This window comes from Bubalus bubalis, chromosome 16 (genome assembly GCF_019923935.1).
Source record: "Bubalus bubalis isolate 160015118507 breed Murrah chromosome 16, NDDB_SH_1, whole genome shotgun sequence".
Taxonomy (NCBI): domain Eukaryota; kingdom Metazoa; phylum Chordata; class Mammalia; order Artiodactyla; family Bovidae; genus Bubalus; species Bubalus bubalis.
The window spans coordinates 37441603-37463781 of NC_059172.1; the positions used below are offsets into that span (position 1 = coordinate 37441603).

The window sequence follows — 22179 nt, forward strand, 5'->3', positions numbered from 1 at the left end:
GAATACCTAGGGCTGATCTCCTTTAGAATGGACTGGTTGGATCTCCTTGCAGTCCAAGGGACTCGCAAGAGTCTTCTCCAACACCACAGTTCAAAAGCATCAATTCTTCCGTGCTCAGCTGTCTTCACAGTCCAACTCTCACATCCATACATGACCACAGGAAAAACCATAGCCTTGACTAGACCTACCTTTGTTGCCAAAGTAATGTCTCTGCTTTTGAATATGCTATCTAGGTTGGTCATAACTTTCCTTCCAAGGAGTAAGCGTCTTTTAATTTCATGGCTGCAGTCACCATCTGCAGTGATTTTGGAGCCCAAAAAAATAAAGTCTGACACTGTTTCTACTGTTTCCCCATCTATTTCCCATGAAGTGATAGGACCAGATGCCATGATCTTAAATGTTGAGCTTTAAGCCAACTTTTTCACTCTCCTCTTTCACTTTCATCAAGAGGCTTTTTAGGTCCTCTTAGTTATTACTAAATGGTAAGTTAAGGTCTTCTAACGATCTGTACTGGAATAAGGGACTGAAGAATTCCATGAAATTACATATTCCAAAAGAATGTGATTAATTACATAACTTTGTGCCTTTTCTCTAAGAGGTCTCTGAAGATACCGCTTTCTGCTCTTCCTTTCAGAAATAAGTAGTTTTACTTCTCTGAACACTTGACTGGCTTCTAATTTATAGACGCTGTAAATTATGCAACTAAATCATGCTTAACTCTCACATAACCTAGAATTGAATTCTTGACCCATGTGCAATAAGAGAATGGGAATTCATGGTATGTGGAAACTGTATTAGCTACTTGTTTTATTTTTTAAAAAATATCTTTCTCTGTTTTTTTTGTTTGTTTGTTTTGTTTTACTTTTACTTTCTCTGCTAGTTATACCTCACAGTATTTTTATTCTGCAAATAATTTTGGAAAAAACATATGTGCCTGTGTCCTGTGTAAAAGAGCATGCAAACTTGAGTCTCTGAGTCCAAAGAATGTATCTTTCATACTAAAATTCTATGTTGAGAAGTACATAGAAATGTAAATCTAGTGACATGTGAGTGAAGGGGTAACATCGAGGTGAGAACGCAACCCAGAATTTGAGAAACCGTGTAGAACTCTGATATTTTGATTCAGATGAAGAGTGATGAGTGTTTGACCCTCTGTGGTAAGGGGAGGGAATGCTCACTCTGGACTGATGAATCTAGAGGTTGTCTAGAAAAAGCAGTAGGATTTAAGGTCACAGTAAATATGGGAGGATTTCAGACATCAGCTACCACTGGCACCCATCAAACACCAAAAATTGTTATTCCTTGACTGATTTAGTGACTGAATGACTCACTATCACCAACTTAAGCATACTGGATTTGAAAAGACAATGAATAATGTAAACAGAGATATGTTTTTACCATCAGACTACATTTCTTTTGGGATATAAGAACAAAGAAGAGACTCAGAGCTAGTAATGTTTCTAATTGGTCAAGTTTCAAACCACGTCTTAATCTGTACATACTTTTCATCTTATTGGCCATGGGAATTTAGCTTCCTCGGTATATTCTTACTTAGAGGACTGTACCCACCCCAACTAGCTTGGTTTTTTCATGAGATTGAGTGAAAAATGAGCTTTGGGTTTCATCATCACCTTCTCCCTTGATCTAAAATAAACATCTGCACCCTCAACTTAGTCATTCATGATTATTTGCCATTTTTTTCTAGATAAGCATTGTTTATGCACCAAGAACATGCCAAAACCCATACTTGATGCCATCTGACTGAAGTATCCAACCTAAAAATCCAGAACCTCACAGAGTCATCATGGTAGAAGTCCTTTGCTCTGCAAGTTGTAGAAACTGTATAAATCTGAAAAAAAATCAGATTCTTTAGAAACATCTTTATAGAGAAAAAAAGGTGCTGATTATTTTATTGTTTTCATTTAAAATTTTACAATCAGCTTGTAAAAGAAATTTAAAATTTTTTGATTCCTAAAATCAAAAAGTTTCCTAGACTAAAAATTTGTTTTTTTGTAGCCGGAATGGCAGAGAAGATTTCTGCTTAAAATAATAAAGAAACAAAAACAATCACACTTTTGATTAATAAGAAATTTTTTTATCAGTCCCTTCTCTGGGGTCAAAGTGACAGATTTAGTCTTTAAAGTGGACTAGGGACTTGCCCCTGCCCCCTAGACTTCAGGCATGTATCAATGGGACCTCTTAGGTAACAGCAGAAGAATGACTTTCTCTCGTATCTGCTTAGTCTTGACTCCATAGACGATAGGGTTGAGAGCAGGTGGGATGACAACATAGAGGTTGGCAAACACAATGTGAAAGGTTCGAGGGACATTGTGTCCAAAGCGATGTGCTAGGATGGAGAAGAACGCTGGTATATAGAACATGAGGATGACACAGACATGGGAACCACAGGTGCCCAGGGCCTTCTGGCGAGCATCCTGAGAAGGGAGGTGAAATACAGCACAGAGGATGAGGGTGTAGGAGACAACAATTAGAATCACATCTATAATCACTGTCATGATGGGAACACAAAACCCATACCAGATATTGATGAAAATGTCAGCACAGGCTAGTCGGGCAACACCTATGTGCTCACAGTATGTGTGAGGGATGTTATGTGTCCTGCAGAAGGGTAGACGATTTACAAGGAAAACACATGGGACAAAAACACAGAAGCTTCTGAAGGAGATTCCCACAGCAATTTTGACAATGGTCCTGGGGGTCAGAATAGTGATGTATCTCAAGGGTGAACAGATGGCCACATAGCGGTCAAATGCCATGGCCATCAGTATAGCTGAGTCCAGAACAAAGCTGTAGTGCAGAAAGAATAATTGTGTGAGACAGCCAGGAAAGCTGATTTCCTGGGGACCAAACCAGAAGATGCTCAGAGATTTTGGAACACAGGTGGTAGACAGTGTAAGATCAGTAATAGCCAGCATGGAAAGGAAAAAGAACATGGGTGCATGAAGACTGTGCTCCATTGCAATGAGGTAGAGAAGGACACTATTACCCACAATGGCCACAAGATAGATGAGGCAGAAGGGGATGCTGATCCAGATGTGGTACTGCTCAAGTCCAGGGATACCCAAAAGGGTAAAGGCACCCATGTGGTAGCCAGTTAGGTTGTATGTGGCCATTGAAATCTGATTAACAGGTTCTGTGTCCTAAAACAAATTATATATAATTAACATATGCCAAGAAATAACCTCCCTTTGCTATTAAAAGCAATGCTTATCTTCTCTAAAAAGATTCTAAAATACTAGTACTCCTGATACTAAGCACCAGGTCTCTCCAAAGTCTTCTTCAAACTGCATAAAATGTTATTTCCATTTTAATGACTGAGTTTTGCCTAGGTTAATGTAATATATTGCTGTATAGATACGAGTATAGAGAAAAATAATCTAACTATAATCTGGGAAAAAAGAGAATTAGAAAATTAAGGCATTATTAAAAAATTATTTGGGGCTGTGCTGGGTCTTTGTTGCTGCTCACGGGCTTTCCTTAGTTGTGGCGAATGGGGGCTACTCCTAGCTGTGGTGCATGGGCTTCTCATTGCGGTGGCTGCTCTTGTTGTGGAGCATGGCCTCTAAGGGTCATGGGCTTTGGTAGCTGCAGCATGTGGGCTCAGTAGTTGTGGTTCCTGGGCTCTAGAGCCCAAGCTCAATAGTTGTGGCGCATGGGCTTAGTTGCTCCAGGGCATGTGGAATCTTCCCAGACCAGGGATCAAACATGTGTCCTCTGCGTTGGCAGGAGGATGCTTATCTGTTGTGCCACCAAGAAAGTCCAAAAAGTAAGGCATTTCAGTTGGAAAAATAAGGAGGCAATTTATCATTACAGGCTCCTCCCATAGACCAGTCTCATAAAGTATTATCTCATTTAGAACAATCTTCTGAGATTATTTTTATTCTCTTGATTGTCTTTTAATAGAAACTAAAACTCTGAGAGCTATCTTACCCAAGATCTCATCTTTAGTAACTGGCAGAGCCAAGAACATTAGAGTCCACAAACAACAACACTCTACCTCAGGTGACTTCTTCAGTACTCTGTTAGATGAGAAAAATAGAGAAGAGGTAGTGGGTGTAGAGTTTAAGGAAAGACATAAACCTGGAACTGTAATTTGACACATCAACCCTGTTGTGGGTTGTAATGATTTCCCTGACTCTAGAAAGTCTTGGGATTTGCAGACCATAATGTGCTCTGAGGCTGTGTTTAATGTCTCACCATGGAGGATAATATGAGAAAGATATGTAGCCAGCCTCCAACACACCCTTAGGATTTAAGAAGGCAGTTATTTCAAATGTGCTTTGGATAAAGACAGAGATGATTTCTAGTGAAAGAAATATAGAATTTATATATTCTAAATTCTGAACCAAGATAAAAGCAAATAAGCAACCTCTATAGTAAGAGTTCTTTTCCTTTGGAGAAGGAAATGGCAACCCACTCCAGTATTCTTATCTGGAGAATTCCATGGACAGAGGAGCCTGGGAGACTACAGTCCATGGAGTCGCAAAGAGTCAGATGCAACTGAGCAACTAAAACTGTTACTACCATAGTAAGAGTTAACAATTTTTGAGAACTTTCATTATACTACACAAAACTAAAACTCTTTACATGAAATCATTTCTACGTTCCTCTTAACAATGAGATAGATAAAAGCGTTATCCATATTTTAAAGATATAGAAACTGAAGCAGAGAGAAGTTAAGTAACTTGCCACTGCCACACAATGAGGAAATGGCAGAGCTTGGACTCAAATTCTAGGAGTCTTTTCCTAGACTCCTATGTATATGACCAAAATTCTCTATACAGTCTATGGAAAATTGTATATACATAACATCTGTACAGCAAAAGTTTTAAATTTTGGCACATAAAGAAAACAGAAAACTGGAAGCAAATTAGTGTAATATTGAGCACATCACTTATTATTTAAAATGTAGATGTCTGGGGCTTCCCTTGTGGTTCAGTGGTAAAGAATCTGCCTACCAATGCAGAAGACATGTGTTCGATCCCTGGTCCATGAAGATCTCACATGCCCTGGAGTAACTAAGCCCCTGCACCACACCTATTAAGCCTGTGCTCTAGAGTCCATGAGCCATGACTACTGAGCCCATGTGCTGCAACTACGGACGCCTGCATGCCCTAGAGCCTGGTACTCCACAACATAAGAGTAGACTCTGCTTATCACAACTAGAGAAAAGCTGACACAGCAACGAAGACCAGCACAGCCAAAAATAATATAAATAAATTTAAAACTTTTGTAAATGTAGATTTCTGAATTCTACAGAGGAGCCTGGTGGGCTACAGTCCATGGGGTTATGAAGAGTCGGACAGGACTGAGCAACTTCACTTTCACTTTTCATTTTCATGCATTGGAGAAGGAAATGGCAATCCACTCCAGTGTTCTTGCCTGGAGAATCCCAGGGATGGTGGAGCCTGGTGGGCTGCCGTCTATGGGGTCATACAGAGTCAGACATGACTGAAGTGACTTAGCAGCAGCAGCATACTTAAAAGCATAGGTATCAATGATGTCTTTTAAAATAAAATCTGATTATATGTTGCTCACATGAAAAAGATCTAAAGCAAAGTACCCAGAAAGGGTAAGGATAAACCTGGGAACATCAGACAACTTTATAGACAAAGAACACAAACCTTACAAAGTGAAAATAAGAAAAAGTAAAGTTTACCTTTCAATGTATTAAATGAAACAACAAATGCTTTGCCCTATTAAGAAGTACACTCCTAAGTGAAGGTGTAAGTCATACTGCCTGTAGATATCTGTTCTTAGTACTCATTTTGCATAAATAACGTTCGTTAGAAATAACCTATTCATTTACCCAACTTTTTTATTTTCGTATTATTATCTGTCACAGACTTCCTTGTAATTCCCTTTATTATTTGAAGATATATATCTGGCTATTATCTGCAACAAGTTTAACATCCTTGCCCTTTACCTACCTAAAATTTTCCCCTCAAAGTAGCACAGCATCACGCTGGATGACTTTATTTTGTTACTGATGATCAGCCCACCCAATTCCAGGGCCATATCTTTGAAGTATTGTAACCCCAGATTGACTAACCTCATAAATCACAAATATGGTTTTATATCTCTCCTAAGATGTGAGTCACCTATTACCAATCTGTTCCTCAAGAACCTCAATGCCTCTTCGGCACTGACTTTGTCACTCTCATTCCTTAAGTATCCATGTGTCTTTGCATCCCTTTTTATGTAGTTTAACATCTACTAGTCATCATTTCAACTACTCTCTTAAAATATTTTGCTGCCCTCCCTCCACTGAGCTTCCATGATATATAAATGGCAAAATATAATTCCTAGATTAAAAAACCTAGTAAGTACTCTAGGTCATGATGGAAAAGTATTTCTTAGTTAAGTATATTTGTGTTCCACAAATTTCAAAATCATCAGCCTTAAACTTAATCCTCAACACTTTCCAATGGTCCAACAACATGATCTTGTAGAACTCAATCTCCCTGTATGACTTTTTTTTTTTTTTTTTTTTTGGCTGCACCATGTGGAATCTTAACTCCCTGACTAGGGATTGAACCCAGGCCATTAGTAGTGAAAGCACAGAGTCTTAATCACTGAACCATCAGGGAATTCTCTGGATTTTTTCCCTACTCTCTTTTAAGCACATCAACTATCCCCAAATTCCTCTTTCTCAACAGATAATGTTTAATTTTACTTCATAGAGAAATTAGAACCATTAGATATTCCCTTGTGGCTCAGATGGTAAAGAATCTGTGTGCAGTACAGGAGACACAGGTTCAATCGCTGGGTCGAAAAGATCCCCTGGAGAAGGGAATGGCAGTCCACTCCATTATTCTTGCCTAGAGAACTCCACGGACAGGGGATCCTGGCATCTATAGTCCACGGGAACACAAACGGTCGGACATGACTGAGCGACTAACACTTTCACATGTAAATCATGTATAGACACACTAGACAGCATATTAAAAAGCAGAGACATTACTTTGCCAACAAAGGTCCGTCTCATCAAGGCTATGGTTTTTCCAGTGGTCATGTATGGATGTGAGAGTTGGACCATAAAGAAAGCTGAGTGCCGAAGAATTGACACTTTTGAACTGTGGTGTTGGAGAAGACTCTTGAGAGTCCCTTGGACTGCAAGGAGATCCAGCCAGTCCATCCTAAAAGAAATAAGTTCTGAATATTCATTGGAAGAACGGATGCTGAAGCTAAAACTACAATACTTTGGCCACCTGATTCAAAGAACTGACTCACTGGAAAAGACCCTTATACTGGGAAAGATTTAAGGCAGAAGAAGGGTAAAACAGAGGATGAGATGGTTGGATGGCATCACTGACTCTATGGACGTGAGTTTGAGTAAGCTCTGGGAGTTGGTGATGGACAGGGAAGCCTGGTGTGCTGCAGTCCATGGGGTTGTGAAGAATCGGACATGACTGAGCAACTGAATTGAACTGATAACTGAAAATCATGTATAGTGGAAAGTCCATGCAGCAAGGAAAACACAGCACAGCCCTAAATAAATAATTTTTTAAAATTAAGAGAAAAAAAAAAGACAGTACTTTTATTCACACACCGAGAACCATGTACGTAAGCCTTTTGGAAGGATGTATCACAATTTATTGCATTTACTTGCCTATCATCTATCTTTCTTGAGGGTAAAGATTTTCATATTCATAGCTTTATCTCCTTATTCTAGCTTAATTTTTATTAAACACTTAAGTTTTACTGAATAAATGAGTAATGTTTACGTTACTACACACACACAAGCTCTTGTTTGACATGGGTCTTTTATGCATGTGCAGCCGCATCATTCTCCATCCTACCTTTATTCTAGTCACCCTGTACTCATTAAAATGCAGGTTAATGAATCAATGGCTATAATAATGGGTTAATTAATTAATTAACAAACACACAACATATTTTTGCACGTCCTCCTAGAAGCACATAGAACATAGGGAAAGTCTACACAAAGTCACAATACAGACATTGCTTATGGATCTGATTTTAGAGTCAAGTGTTCTGAATTTGCACTTAACCTGTGCCTCTTTTTTCACTATACTTGACACGTTATTTGATTTCTTTAAAATGCCTGTTTCCTCATAGCATTTTTCTGAAGAGATTTTCTACAGGAGAAATGTCCTCACCTCAATGACTGGAAAATAGTAGGCTCTCAATAAATAGCAACTAGTATGTAACACCATTTTGACAACAAATAGAGGCAAATGCACAGATATAGCAGAAAGTGTCAAATCACAAAAAATACGGAGTGCTGGGCCAGTGTTCTGGATCCAAGTTCTTAGACAATTTTGTCTCAGCTATTGAATTGTCCGCAGGACAGTTCCAGTCCTGCTTGCTTCCTTTATTTCTCCATCCTTATTTCAATCCTTAGACTTTATAATCTGGCTCCCTAGTCTGTGGACTGTCTCATGGGGAAAGCTGGACTGAGCCCCCTTATCTTTTCTCGTTCCTCCTCTCAGGTCCTCTGTGTGTCCTTCAGTCAGCCTGCCCCAGGATCTGGCCTGAGTCATGACTGTGGCTTTCCAATCACACCTGACCTGTATCCAAACCAACACTCACCAGTCCCCAGCTCCTTCATAAGAATGGACAGAAACAGCACCCGTAAGGGGCTAATTTTCTTCTTTCTCTTCCTGGGATTTCAGAGGGGCCATTCAGGCTGGTGGGCCCCTGAGGTACATAATCCAATTGTTGACTTGTGGGAGGCACAGTGAAGATCTTCCCAGATGGTCTAGATCATGAGGTTTTGAGGTCCCAATGGTTGGGGTGGACTGAGTCTCTGCAGGCTCAGATCTTCCTGGACAAGCAGTGTCTCAGGGAGCAGAATCTCCTGGGGCTTTCAAAATGGCTGAGAAAGCCATCAAGATACTCTGTATTTCTTGTGTGTGAGTGCGTGTGTTTTCTGTGTGTTTCAGAGAACTTGCATGTCTTTAAGTGATATTTTGTTTATGCTATACATTTTCAAAGGTTGTTTTCATAAAATGTAAATAGATTTAAAGTATATACATGGATTCTTCTTTCTGATACCTAAAAAGAAAATGGCCAAGTTATCACAAATCATTCATCTTGATCAAACACTTGAGCTTTCATATAAAACTCCTTACACATACACTTGCTGATTTTGAAATCTACTTCAAAATATCTTTAGAATCACGTTCCTCCTTCAATAACCACTCTTCTGTCTCTCGTTGCTTCTGTTATTGGGCCCTTATTGATCTAAAATTCAATTCCACCCCACCAATCCATCCTCTCCTCTGAAGCCATGACATGCTGTGCTAAGTCAATTCAGTTGTGTCCGACTCTGTGCGACCCTGTGGACTGTAGCCCGTCAGGCTCCTCTGTCCATGGGATTCTCCAGGCAAAAATACTCGTATGGGTTGCCATGCTCTCCTCCAGGGAATCTTCCTGACCCAGGGATAGAACACACATCAATTATTTCTCCTGCATCGGTGGGTTCTTTACCACTAGCACCACCTAGGAAGACCAAGAAGCCTAATAATCTTTCTAAAACAGAAAAGTGATTGCCATTTCTGCAGAAAATGTTTAGGATAAAGTAAATAGCTTAGGAAATCTAGCAATTTCAGGCCCAAGAGGAAGTTAATCCTCTTTAGTTGCATCTTCTTCTACTTATCTCCAAAATGCTCTAAATTCCAACTGCTCTCTTTGTAGTTTCACATACACAAAATTTTGCAAGAATCTTCCTTCTGCAAATGTTTTCTCTTTTTTAATTAATTATTTTTTAAATTTAGATTTATGTATTTTAATTGGAGGCTAATTACTTTTGAGCCTATCTTTCCTACTCTTTTCTGACTCAGCTTAAACTAGCATCCCTTCATTTGGAAAGTCATCCCTCACTCATCCCTGTGTTTACTCCCGCCGTAGCACTAATCACACCATGTTGCAATTATCTGTGTAGTTCTCTGTCTCTACTTTCAAAACACAAATTCCCTGATGAAAGGATTCACTTTTTATGTTCATCACTGGCTTTCCATTGTTGTTCACAAACTATGCATTCAATTTGTGTTCTCAACTATTACTAGTAGTAGAAAGAACATCACCTGTTTTTATTATATTTGTTTAAACAATATTTTGTATGTTGAAATTACTAATAAAAGTCCAAGTAGAAAATAATTTTATATTATTTGTTATAAAAAATACCTAAAACTTTCTGAAGTTAGAGCATAATGTGCTGTGCTGTGCTGTGTTTAGTTGCTCAGCTATCTATACAACTCTTCGTGACCCCATAGACTGTAGCCTGCCAGGCTCCTCTGTCCATGGGGATTCTTAATCCTAAATCTTAAGAAATACTTTATTAGCTTATGATATCAAAAACTCAGATCCAACGAGGATAATTTGACAAAAGTGTATCTTAGATAAAACCTCATTTTTATTGTAACATTTTTGTAGTCTTCTCTCAGTTCAAACTCTACCTTTAACCCTAATTTTTAGAAAAATTCATATTCCATGACAAGCGTGATTAGTAAAGAAGAAAACAAAGAACTGAGGATCCTAACACCTGTCCTCAATTTACCTTTTTCTTTAGGGAGGGGTTTATCCATGTTTTCTGTAAATCTTTATTTATTCAGATAGAATGTTGGAGGAAACTATTGTTATTCTGTTAAGAATCAATGATGACAAAGATAATATGAGCTCTGTGGTTCATATATAGATTTCAGGGCATTGTAATGCTAATAGCCTAGCACGTATGTATGCCTGCTATGTGCTCAGTCACTTAGTCACGTCCTACTCTTTGCAACCCATGGACTGTAGCCCATCAGGCTCCTCTGTCCATGGAAATTTCCAGAGAAAAATACTGGAGCAGTATGCATGTTGGTAAGGTCCGATGACAAAACATCAGAAAGATGAGAATTCAGATAATATATATATATATATATATATATATATATATATACAACTAGGTAGAAAGCTGAGTGCTGAAGAATTGATGCTTTTGAACTGTGGTGTTGGAGAAGACTCTTGAGAGTCCCTTGGACTGTAAGGAGATCCAACCAATCCATTCTACAGGAGATCAGCCCTGGGTGTTCTTTGGAAAGAATGATGCTAAAGCTGAAACTCCAGTACTTTGGCCACCTCATGCGAAGAGCTGACTCATTGGAAAAGACTCTGATGCTGGGAGGGATTGGGGGCAGGAGGAGAAGGGGATGACAGAGGATGAGATGGCTGGATGGCATCACTGACTCGATGGACGTGAGTCTGAGTGAACTCTGGGAGTTGGTGATGGACAGGGAGGCCTGGTGTGCTGCGATTCATGGGGTCACAAAGAGTCAGACACGACTGACTGAACTGAACTGAACTGAAAACAACTAGGTAAGGTGGCTTTAAAAAGTGTTCACATGTTTTTTGAGAGTCCTATCTCAACAGGTGGAGTTAATTCCCTTCCCTTGAATATGATCTGGATTTAGTGACTCAACTTTAACAAATAGTACACGTGCATGTTAACAGTGTGTATCTTCTGAAACTAGGCCACAAAAGACACTGAAGCTTCTTTCTCACTGTCACTCATTCATTGTCCAATTTGGGAGGAGCCAACCTACAGGCCATGAGGACAAGCATCTTGTGTAGGCAGAAACTGAAGCCTCTGACTAACAAATAGCACTACAAAAGTGGCCACCTTGAAAGCAGATGCTTCAGCTCCAGCCAACCCTTTTGATGCTTACAACCCCAATAACATCTTAACTGCAACCTAATAAGAGACCCAAGACAGAAATGCCTAGGTAGACCACTCCTGAATTCTTGTCAGTCAGACAGTTTGTGATCATAAATGTTGTTTGTTTTAAATTGCTAACTTTTTTTTTTAATTGGAGTATAGCTGCTTTACATTGCTGTGTCAGAGTCTGCTGTGCAGCAAAATGAATCAGTTATACATATACATATATCTTTTTTTGGATATCTTTCCCATATAGGTCACTAGAGAGGACCAAGTAGAGTTCCTTGTTCTGTTCAATAGGTTTTCATTAGTTATCTGTTTTATACATAGTAGTGTTTATATGTCAATCTCAATCTCCCGATTCTTCCCACCCCTCCCTTTCCCCCTTGGTATCCATTTGTTTGTTCTCTACATATGCGTATATGTTTGTGCTTTGCAAATAAGATCATCTATAACACTTTTCCAGATTCCACATATATGTGTTAATATAAGATATTTGTTTTTCTCTTTCTGACTTACTTCATTCTGTATGACATTTTATAGGTCCAGAAATTGTTAATTTTTGACGTAATTTGTTATACAGCATAGATGACTAATATGAAAAGGAATGCAGGTTATCATTATATAGCTCCACCTAAGGATGAGGAGAAGGCAATGGCATCCCACTCCAGTACTCTTGCCTGGAAAATCCCATGGACGGAGAACCCTGGTGGGCTGCAGTCCATGGGGTCGCACAGAGTCGGGCACGACTGAGCGACTTCACTTTCACTTTTCAGTTTCATGCATTGGAGAAGGAAATGGCAACCCACTCCAGTGTTCTTGACTGGAGAATCCCAGGCACGGGGGAGCCTAGTGGGCTGCTGTCTATGGGGTCGCACAGAGTCGGACACGACTGAAGTGACTTAGCAGCAGCAGCAGAAGGTTGAGGAAGTGAAGGTCAAGGCAGAGTATATAGTTCTTGGCCGCTTGGGCTGCTTAAAGATATTCCACTGTAATTCTATCAAACTTCAACAGAAGAGGTCACCTATTCTATATGTGTGAAATGCAGTAATCATCATGAATATCTGTAAAAGAATTTTGAAATCACTTCTTTCCCACCAAAACCATTGACTAAAACTAGGAATAATCTGTCAGGTCCGGGAAACTCAGGCATCACATCAGTTTCATCACATCACCACACATCACATTACCCCTGGCTATTCAGAGATAAATATCAGTCCATTAACTTGCAGACACAAACTACTAAGGTCAATATTGTAAAATAAAATTTTAATATACAGAGAGTATTATAGGAAATCCAAAGAAGTCCTTGGAAACTGAGTACAGGCATAATACCACAGGCTAGGGATCAGAAGGATCTTGAGAAATAAGTTAACTTAATATAAATCCTGAGGATGAATAAGGATTAGAATAAGACACAGAAAAGATATTTGGTGCCGAGAGATTAGCATGTGCAAAGTTTCAGCAGTGTCAGAGGTTATGATGTGTTCTGGAAATGTTTGTCATTTAGGAGACCCAGGTATATTTAGTGAAGTGCTGAGAAATGAAACTGCTGAGGTAGGCAGGCAACCAATCATTCATTCACGCATTTTGTTGTTGCTCAGTCACTAAGCTGTGTCCGAATTTTTGTGGGTCCATGGACTACAGCACGCCAGGCTCCTCTGTCCTCCACTGTCTCCCAGAGTGTGCTCAGATTCATTTTCCTTGAGTCAGTAATGCTTTCTAACTATCTCATTCTCTGCCACCTCCTTCTTCTTTTGCCTTCTATCTTTCCTAGCATCAAGGTCTTTTCCAGTAAGCTGACTCTTTGCATCAGGTGGCCAAAATATTGGAGCTTCAGTTTTAGCATCAGCCCTTCCAATGGATATTCAGGGTTCATTTCCTTTAGGATTGACTGGTTTGATTTCCTGGCAGTCCAAGGACTCTCAAAGGTCTTCTCCATTCATGCAGGCAGGTCATCAATCATTTCATACAGATACATTGAACATTGAGTACCAGCAAGACAACAAGCTAGACATCAAGAACACAGTGAAAAGGAAAACAGACACAATGCCTCTCCTCACGCACTGTTCACTCTAGTGAAGAAGGCATACATTATTCAAATCACCAACAAATTATATGTGTAAAAATAATCACCACCTTTGATAATTGTTATGAATATAGAGTATAATTAAGATATCTGATCAGGCCTGGGAAGGATAGACAAAGATTTTCTTAGGAAGATATTTGAAAGAATTCTAACTAAAAGATAATAAAAGTGTTTATTGGGGTCTCACAATGTGTCACAGAGTCAAACACTTAAGAAACATTATCAGATTTAGTTCTTACTCTCTTCCAATGATTTAGGTATCCTTGTTGTTTCCACATTACAGATGAGACAAATGATATGTAGAAAGTCAGTCCAGATTGTTCAGCTGTTTAGTGGAGAATTTTCTAACTTAGGTAGTCTAACTCCTGAACCCTGCTTCTACTTCACATTATACCATGTTCTCTCCAGCAAGCTAAAGAAAAGTTGGAGAATATTCTAGATACAAAGAAAAGTATGTGCAAAGTCCTTTAGGTGAGAAGGAGGAAGATGTTGATATAAACTCTTTGTATACTTAAAAAATTATGAGCCTCAGAAGACTTTTTTGGTAAGGAACTGACCTTCCCAAGAAACTATCTTGAAAGACAACTTTCAACTTAATAACATATTCCCTGCCCCAGTTTATGGTTAACTCACTCATACATTCATCCAACCACGATTTATTGAGGCATCTACAGGATGAATAGAAGCGGGACTAAGGTGAAAAAATGTATGGGTGAACACTGACTGCTGACTGCAATTTATCAATTCCACCAGTTCCCTTTGGATGAAACTGGAAAGTTCTTTTAATTATCCAAGCTTCAGTTTCCTTGTGAGTACATGGAGCTCTTACTTATCTCACAAGTTTTGAGAATTGATGGTGATATTATTTGAAAGGCACTTTGCACATTGTTTGACAATCATTTTTAAACTTGATTTTATTTTACTGTGTAACAGGTGCTGTGGATGCAGATATGACTAAGACATGTTTTACTATCCTCAAGGGTGTCATAGATTAGTAGGGAAAACACACATGGAAGCAAGCAATTCCAACACAAAGTGACAAGAGATATGACCTTAAAAAACAGGGAGCTGTGAGAACACAGAGGAGGGTGCTGATACAATTTGGGGAGAGGTCAGGATAGTCATGAATTTTTTTTATCACAACCATGATTTAAAGGAAAAATAGGAGTTTTCAAGGGAAATCATGAGAATAGAAACATGGTAGGCAGAGAAAACATTATTTCAAATGCAAAGAAGCAAATGAGAACATGATGAGATCTGGGGAACTGTCTGAACCTTGATATGGGCACATCCTGAATGTGGCTGAGGCTGAGAAGCAGGAAGGTGGAGGTCAGAATGAGAGTTTAGGGAGGTGAGCAAAAACCTATTCCTTGTGCTTTGGAACTTGGATCTTATTATAAAGGCTAAGGGATAAAGGAGCTGATGGGAGTATGACAAAATGAAACTAACATATTAGAAAGTTCATTCTTGCTGTTGTGTGGACTTGCTACTAGAATCAAGTAAAATGCACTTAGATTGAAGCTATAGAGACAGCAAAATTAGTTTGAGAACTTTCAGTGCAGTCTAGGCAGAGATGAGGAGGAGTTATATTTGCTGCCGTCTATGGGGTCGCACAGAGTCGGACACGACTGAAGTGACTTAGCAGTAGCAGTATATTTGCTGAGAGGATGCAAGAATGAATTAAATAATGCTCCCTCTAGGGCTAGGCAGTCTCTAGAATGCAAAATTTAAAGAGCTGCTCATTCTCAAGGTCTTAAGTGTTGGTTTGAGTTTTTTTGCCAAGGGCACCTCTCCAGGGCTTGCCTACTCAGTATAGGGACAATCAAAGCATTATTGCCAGTTCAGCAGAAAAGAGTTATGTATTTTCTTTATTCATTTATCTGTCTGCTATTTAGCTGAAGGCCAGAGCAGACACCACGGTCCAGAGGTCATTCCTTTGGGACTTTCCAGGAGCAATAAATAATCCCAGTCTCACTCTGCCTTCTGTGGGGTGGGAGTCTCCCTTCTGAGGCCAAGGGAATGGATGGGGTTGGGTGAGCTAGGTGGGACATTTCCAGGGATCTTGGCCACACAGACACAGAGCAGTGATTGTAACCACCTAGATTGCAAGAAGACATTTCTATGTCTGTGGCCTGCCCACATGGACAGCAGGTAAAGTAAGTTTTTAGAGTGAACTTTTTTGACAGCTCTTCCCTGTATTTTCATTGTCTGACTCTGCATTTCCCCCCTGTTCTCCCTACAGAAATCTCTCCCAGTCTCTAGGGAGGAATTTGTGCCCTTTCCCCAAAACAGTGACCAACACATTGCCTTGTTCTCTGAGCTTCCCACAGTGATATTTTACAGTTGTGATGATCACATTCCAGTTTTCTAGGCAGAGGAGAATACAAGATGAGAATGCCAGAAACCAGGGCCCCTGAATGAAATAGGCTCTTAACAGGGTCTATTTCAAGAGAGTGCTCTAATCTTTCAACCCAAGGTAGAACTCCAGATCTGAAATGTGCCTGGGTATGTGGCTGGGGAAAGGGGACTCTTGCTAGGTAGGGAAGTTAGGTATTTTATGAGTGCTTCTCAAATGTTATCCTCTGTGGATGTCTCTATCCTGATTTTGGCTTCCTGGTTGCTTTTCTGTGAAAGCTGGGCTCACACACACACAGCTTCTCCACTTTAGAAGTTTGAGACATCATGTCAAAGATGTCATTTGCCCAACAAGTTGATCTTTGTAAATAAGGAAAATGCCTTGGCTTTTCATTTTAAGCAATATTATGGAGATATTTAATATGAAGTAAAGAATAATAATATGTTGTTCCATACATTCTTCCTATTTTTGATAAATGTAACTTCTGTTTGGTAAATCCCATGTTAACTTATGGCACCAATGAATATTTCAAGTGATGGTAACCAATACTAGGCTTCCAGTTTATTTTAAAAAGGCAAAGGACAACTCTAGATTCTTAATGAGCCTGGAGCTAGTCTAAGAGAAAGTTGGATTACTCTGGATTAGAGGAGATATTGGGTAAACTTTTCTAAAACCTCATTATATGAATTAAATAACTTCTATTATAACCCCAAATCAGCTTCCACAAAGTGTAGTCATATACTTAACAACAGTAAATAATATCAAAATAGAAACATAGAAGCTATCAGATAAAAACAGATAAAACCAAAAATAAAATAAAATCATTTCTTAGTTCACTACCTAGATATGATAGTATTTCCATGTTTTATCTATCAAATATCCTAAATATATGTTTATGTAGTATGCCACTGTTCAACAATGATACCATAAGCACTTTTATAACCTATTTTTTAAAATTTAACAGCTGGTAAATATTAAATGACATTTTTAAGATAAAAATAATTAAACTACCTTTGTGTATAAGTCAATTTTTCTTGATACAGAATAACAAGGATTCTCTGTGTTAAGAAAATTAATGTCATTTTTAATATAGATTATTCATTAATTTTTAGCATATTTAAAATGATTACAGAGTTGGAATTTTTATTTTGATCTTTAAAGAGCATAGTATATTTTATTATATATTCCCTTTTCATTGTTGAAACTCATTAAGCATCTTGAAGGGTTCACAAAAATCCCTGAGAGGGGAGATTTGAGGAATGTGCGTAAAGGACAGCATTTCCTTGTTTACTAGTTTTATTCACATTCAGTCCTTGTAAACAAAGAATCACATGGAGTATACCCCTATGGACAGAATTTCATTTTATAGGTTTTGGACTCTTTTTTCCATTTGATATGTCTCTATACACTGGAGGGGATTGTTGTGGTGGTGCTTTAGTCACTAAGTCCTGTTTGACTCTTGGGACACCGTGGAATGTAGCCTGCCAGGCTCCTCTGTCCATAGGATTTCCCAGGCAAAAAAAATGGAGTCTGTTGCTGTTTCCATCTCCACATTGGTGGTGATAAATAGCTGCTTATGTATTCTATAGAGCAAAGTTTATTAGGTAAATATGTGTGCCAGAAAACATAATTTAATTTAGTTCAATTAAAAAGTTGTTTCTATTCATTTATTATATTCTTTTTTATTTTAAACTTCTTATTTTGTGTTGGGGTATAAGGGCTCCCCTGGTGGCTCAGCTGTAAAGAATTCTCTTGCAATGCAGGAGTCACAGGAGACACAGGTCCAATCCCTGGGTCAGGAAGATACCTTGGAGGAGGGCATGGCAACCCCCTCCAGTATTCTTGCCTGGAGAATTCCATGGACAGGGGAGCCTGGTGAGCTATAGTCCATAGAGCCACAGTTGGGATTAACTAGATCTATTTATTTATTTTATTCTTTATAAAAATTCAATTTTCTTTCCTGTCTTAAAATAGAGAATACATGCTGGAGAGGGTGTGGAGAAAAGGGAACCCTCTTACACTGTTGGTGGGAATGCAAACTAGTACAGCCACTATGGAGAACAGTGTGGAGATTCCTTAAAAAACTGGAAATAGACATGCCTTATGATCCAGCAATCCCACTGCTGGGCATAGACACTGAGAAAACCAGAAGGGAAAGAGACACGAGTACCCCAATGTTCATCGCAGCACTGTTTATAATAGCCAGGACATGGAAGCAACCTAGATGTCCATCAGCAGATGAATGGATAAGAAAGCTGTGGTACATATACACAATGGAGTATTATTCAGCCATTAAAAAGAATAAATTTGAATCAGTTCTAATGAGGTGGATGAAACTGGAGCCTATTATACAGAGTGAAGTAAGCCAGAAAGAAAAACACCAATACAGTATACTAACGCATATATATGGAATTTAGAAAGATGGTAACAATAACCCTGTGTACGAGACAGCAAAAGAGACACTGATGTATAGAACAGTCTTATGGACTCTGTGGGAGAGGGAGAGGGTGGGAAGATTTGGGAGAATGGCATTGAAACATGTAAAATATCATGTATGAAACAAGTTGCCAGTCCAGGTTCAATGCACGATACTGGATGCTTGGGGCTGGTGCACTGGGACGACCCAGAGGGATGGAATGGGGAGGGAGGAGGGAGGAGGGTTCAGGATGGGGAACACATGTATACCTGTGGCAGATTCATTTTGATATTTGGCAAATCTAATACAGTTATGTAAAGTTTAAAAATAAAATAAAATTAAAAAAAAAAAAAGAAAAAGAAAAAAAAAATAGAGAATACAATTGATTATTATTTGGCCATTTTGTATGACCATTACTTTAAATGTATGTCAATTATATAAGAAAATGGGGCTTCCCAGGTGGCAGTAGTGATTAAAAAAAAAATCCACCTGCCAATGCAAGAGACATCAGAAACCTGGGTTCGATCCCTGGGTCAGGAAGATCCCCTGGAGGAGGGCATGACAACCCACTCCAGTATTCTTGCCTGGAGAATCCCATTGATAGAGGAACCTGGTGGGCTACAGTCCATGGGGTTGCAAAGAGTCAGACAGGAATGAAGCGACTTAGCATGCACAAGCATACATGTATATAAGAAAATAGTATGAGTCTCAGTATTTCCTTTGAAAGCATCTTTTAAAAATTATGTGATCCTACTTTGAATCTTCAGCATCTTTCTCTTCAAAGCAGAATACTGCACACTTGTATATCCATGATTAATACTCTGAGTATGTGGGAACTCATTAACTGACATTTTACACAGCAGATGTTTAAGCTTGTTGAGGGTTACTAAATATATGTTAGTTGGTTGTGACAAGTTAACTCTTTTTCTCCTTCTAGATAAGTGATGAAAGTTCCATACCATAATTCAGGCATGGCAGCTCCCAACTACTCCACCGTCAATTATGATATGTTTATACGTTTATCCTCATTGGTGTCCCTGGCCCGAAGGAGCGACACACATGGATCTCCATTCCCTTCTGCCTGATGTACCTGGTAGCTGTGTCAGGAAACAGCATCCTGAGCTGTGTGGTGGCAGTGGCATCAAGTGCGGGGTACTCTCTAGTTGTGGTGTGTGGGCTTCTCATTGTGGAGCATGGGCTCTAGGTGCATGGGCTTCAGCAGTCGTGTATGGCACACAGACTCAGTAGTTGTGACTCACAGGCTCTAGAGAGCTGGCCCAGTAGTTGTGGTGCAAGGGCTTGGTTGCCCTGTGGCATGTGGAATCTTCCCAGACCAGGAATCAAACCCACGTCCCCTGCACTGGCAGGTAGATTCTTAACCTCTGGACCACCAGGGAAGTTTTCCTACATCTACTTTTTTTTTTTAATTTTAAATTATTGTTTTAATTGAAGGACAAGAGCTTTACAGAATTGTGTTAGTTTCTGCCAAGTACCAACATGAATCAGCATAGGTATAATTTAGGTCTCTACATGTCTTCCCCAAGAGCTACACCACTACCACACTATCACGTGTGTTCAGTCATGTTCAACTCTGTGGGACCCCAAGGACTCTAACCTGCCAGGCTCCTCTGTCCATGTAATTTTTACAGGCAAGGATGCTGGAGTGGGTTGCCATTTCCTCCTCCAGGGGATTTTTCTGACCCAGGAATCAAACCCCTTCTCTTGCATCTCCTACATTAGCAGGTGAATTCTTTACCATGAGTGTCATCTGGGACACTCCCAAGAGCTATAATGAATACAAATTAGAAAGAGTGAACACCAAAATTATACACAAATAGGGGAAAGGTGGAGACTCTCTCTTCTACCTCACTTTATTCACACACACACACACACACAAATCTTAACTCTTTTTTAAAAAAAATTTAGTTCTCTATTTTTGGCTATGCTGGGTCTTCATTGCTTCATGGGCTTTTCTGTAGTTGCAGCAAGTGGGGGCTACTCTCTAACTGGGGTGGGCAGGCTTCTCATTGTGGTGGTTTCTCTTGTGGAGCACGGGATCTACAGCCAGCAGGCTTCAATAGTTGCAGCACGTGGGCTCAGCAGTTGTGACTCTGGAGCTCTAGAGCACAGGCTCAGCAGTTGTGGTACATGGGCTTAGTTGTTCCACAGCATACGAGATCTTCCCAGATCCGGGATTGAACCCACATCTCCAGGATTGCAAGGCAGATTTTTTACCACTGAGCCACCAGGGAAGCCCCAAGATCTTAACAATCTTGTAGTACAAATGAAAATAGCTTCTGACACTAAATATTAGTAGCATGATCCGCACAAATGAAATGACCTTTATGTACACGATTTTGGAGAGAAAAGAAAAAGGACAAGGTTATTAAGTAAAGTGTTTGGAGATATAAACTGCTTTGGATGCTAGATGTCCCCCCAATTTGCAGTCAAGCAACCCTCTTTTCAAGCTTCTTACCATCTATCTTACAGCATTGTTGTATGAGGATGCAATGAAAAAGCAGATACTAAAGCACTTTAGAAATGGTAAAGTGAAAGTGAAGTCGCTCAGTCAGGTTGACTCTTTGAGACCCCATGGACTGTAGCCTACCAGGCTCCTCCGTCTATGGGATTTTCCAGGCAGGAATACTGGAGCGGATTGCCATTTCCTTCTCCAGGAGATCTACCAACCCAGGGATTAAACCCCGATATCCTGCATTGTAAGCAGATGCTTTATCGTCTGAGCCACTTATATGCAAATATGTTACATCACTGTCATTAATGTCATGTTCCCTAGTATGACGTTTCACCTTTCTTGGTCAAAGGCTAAAAACAAAACAAAGCAAAAACCCAGTACTTTGTCTATAGCTAAACCTTCTCTTCCTCTTCCCTTCTTTTCCCATCTGGGTTCATCTAACTGCAGTGAAGTACCCTCCCTACAGCTTTTCCCCAACAGATGCACATGTACCATCCACTTTGGATGGAGGATGTGACTACAGACATTATTTCAGTGCTCTATCCTCACTGCCCATATTCCAGGCAGTGTGGGGCCAATCTTGTTCAGCCCATCCTTCAGAAACCCTTATGGAAATTTCAAGGAAATTATTCCTTCCTTCTTTTCAGCTGTCTTCTCAGATCCCTGGCATATTGTGAGGTATAAATATAGAGAAAATACTTTTGTATTTTTCCTAAGTTGGGCTTTCTGAATAAATTTTGCCAAAGTCTTGAAATACTGGGCTAGGAGGAATTCTTGGAAAATGAATGTAAAATTGAAGTTAGTGAAGTAACTACAGATAGTGAGAGAACCCCAGAGAGATTTACTTAAAATTTAGAGATTTACCTAACTCCAGAAGTATGAAGACAGGGCTGGGTTTTATTTATTTGTTTTTTCAATAGACAAGATGTTTATTTTTTTTTCCTTTGTACATGTGTTCCTCATCCTGAACCCCCCTCCCACCTCCCTCCCCATCCCATCCCTCAGTGCACCAGCCCTGAGCACCCTGTCTCACTCATCGATCCTGGACTGGCGATCTGCTTCATATATGATAATACACGTTTCAATGCTATTCTCTCAAATCATCCCACCCTTGCCTTCTCCCACAGAGTCCAAAAGACTGTTCTATACATCTGTGTTTCTT

General features: G+C 39.5%; 1 protein-coding gene across 1 annotated transcript; it reads right to left on the reverse strand.

Annotated features, from left to right (window-relative positions):
• Positions 1 to 2186: 2186 nt before the first annotated feature.
• Positions 2187 to 3134, reverse strand: LOC102397431 (olfactory receptor 52H1-like). Its single transcript, XM_006061595.3, has one exon. It carries the CDS (start codon positions 3132 to 3134, stop codon positions 2187 to 2189), a length of 948 nt encoding a protein of 315 aa, XP_006061657.3.
• Between the last annotated feature and the right edge of the window lie 19045 nt (positions 3135 to 22179).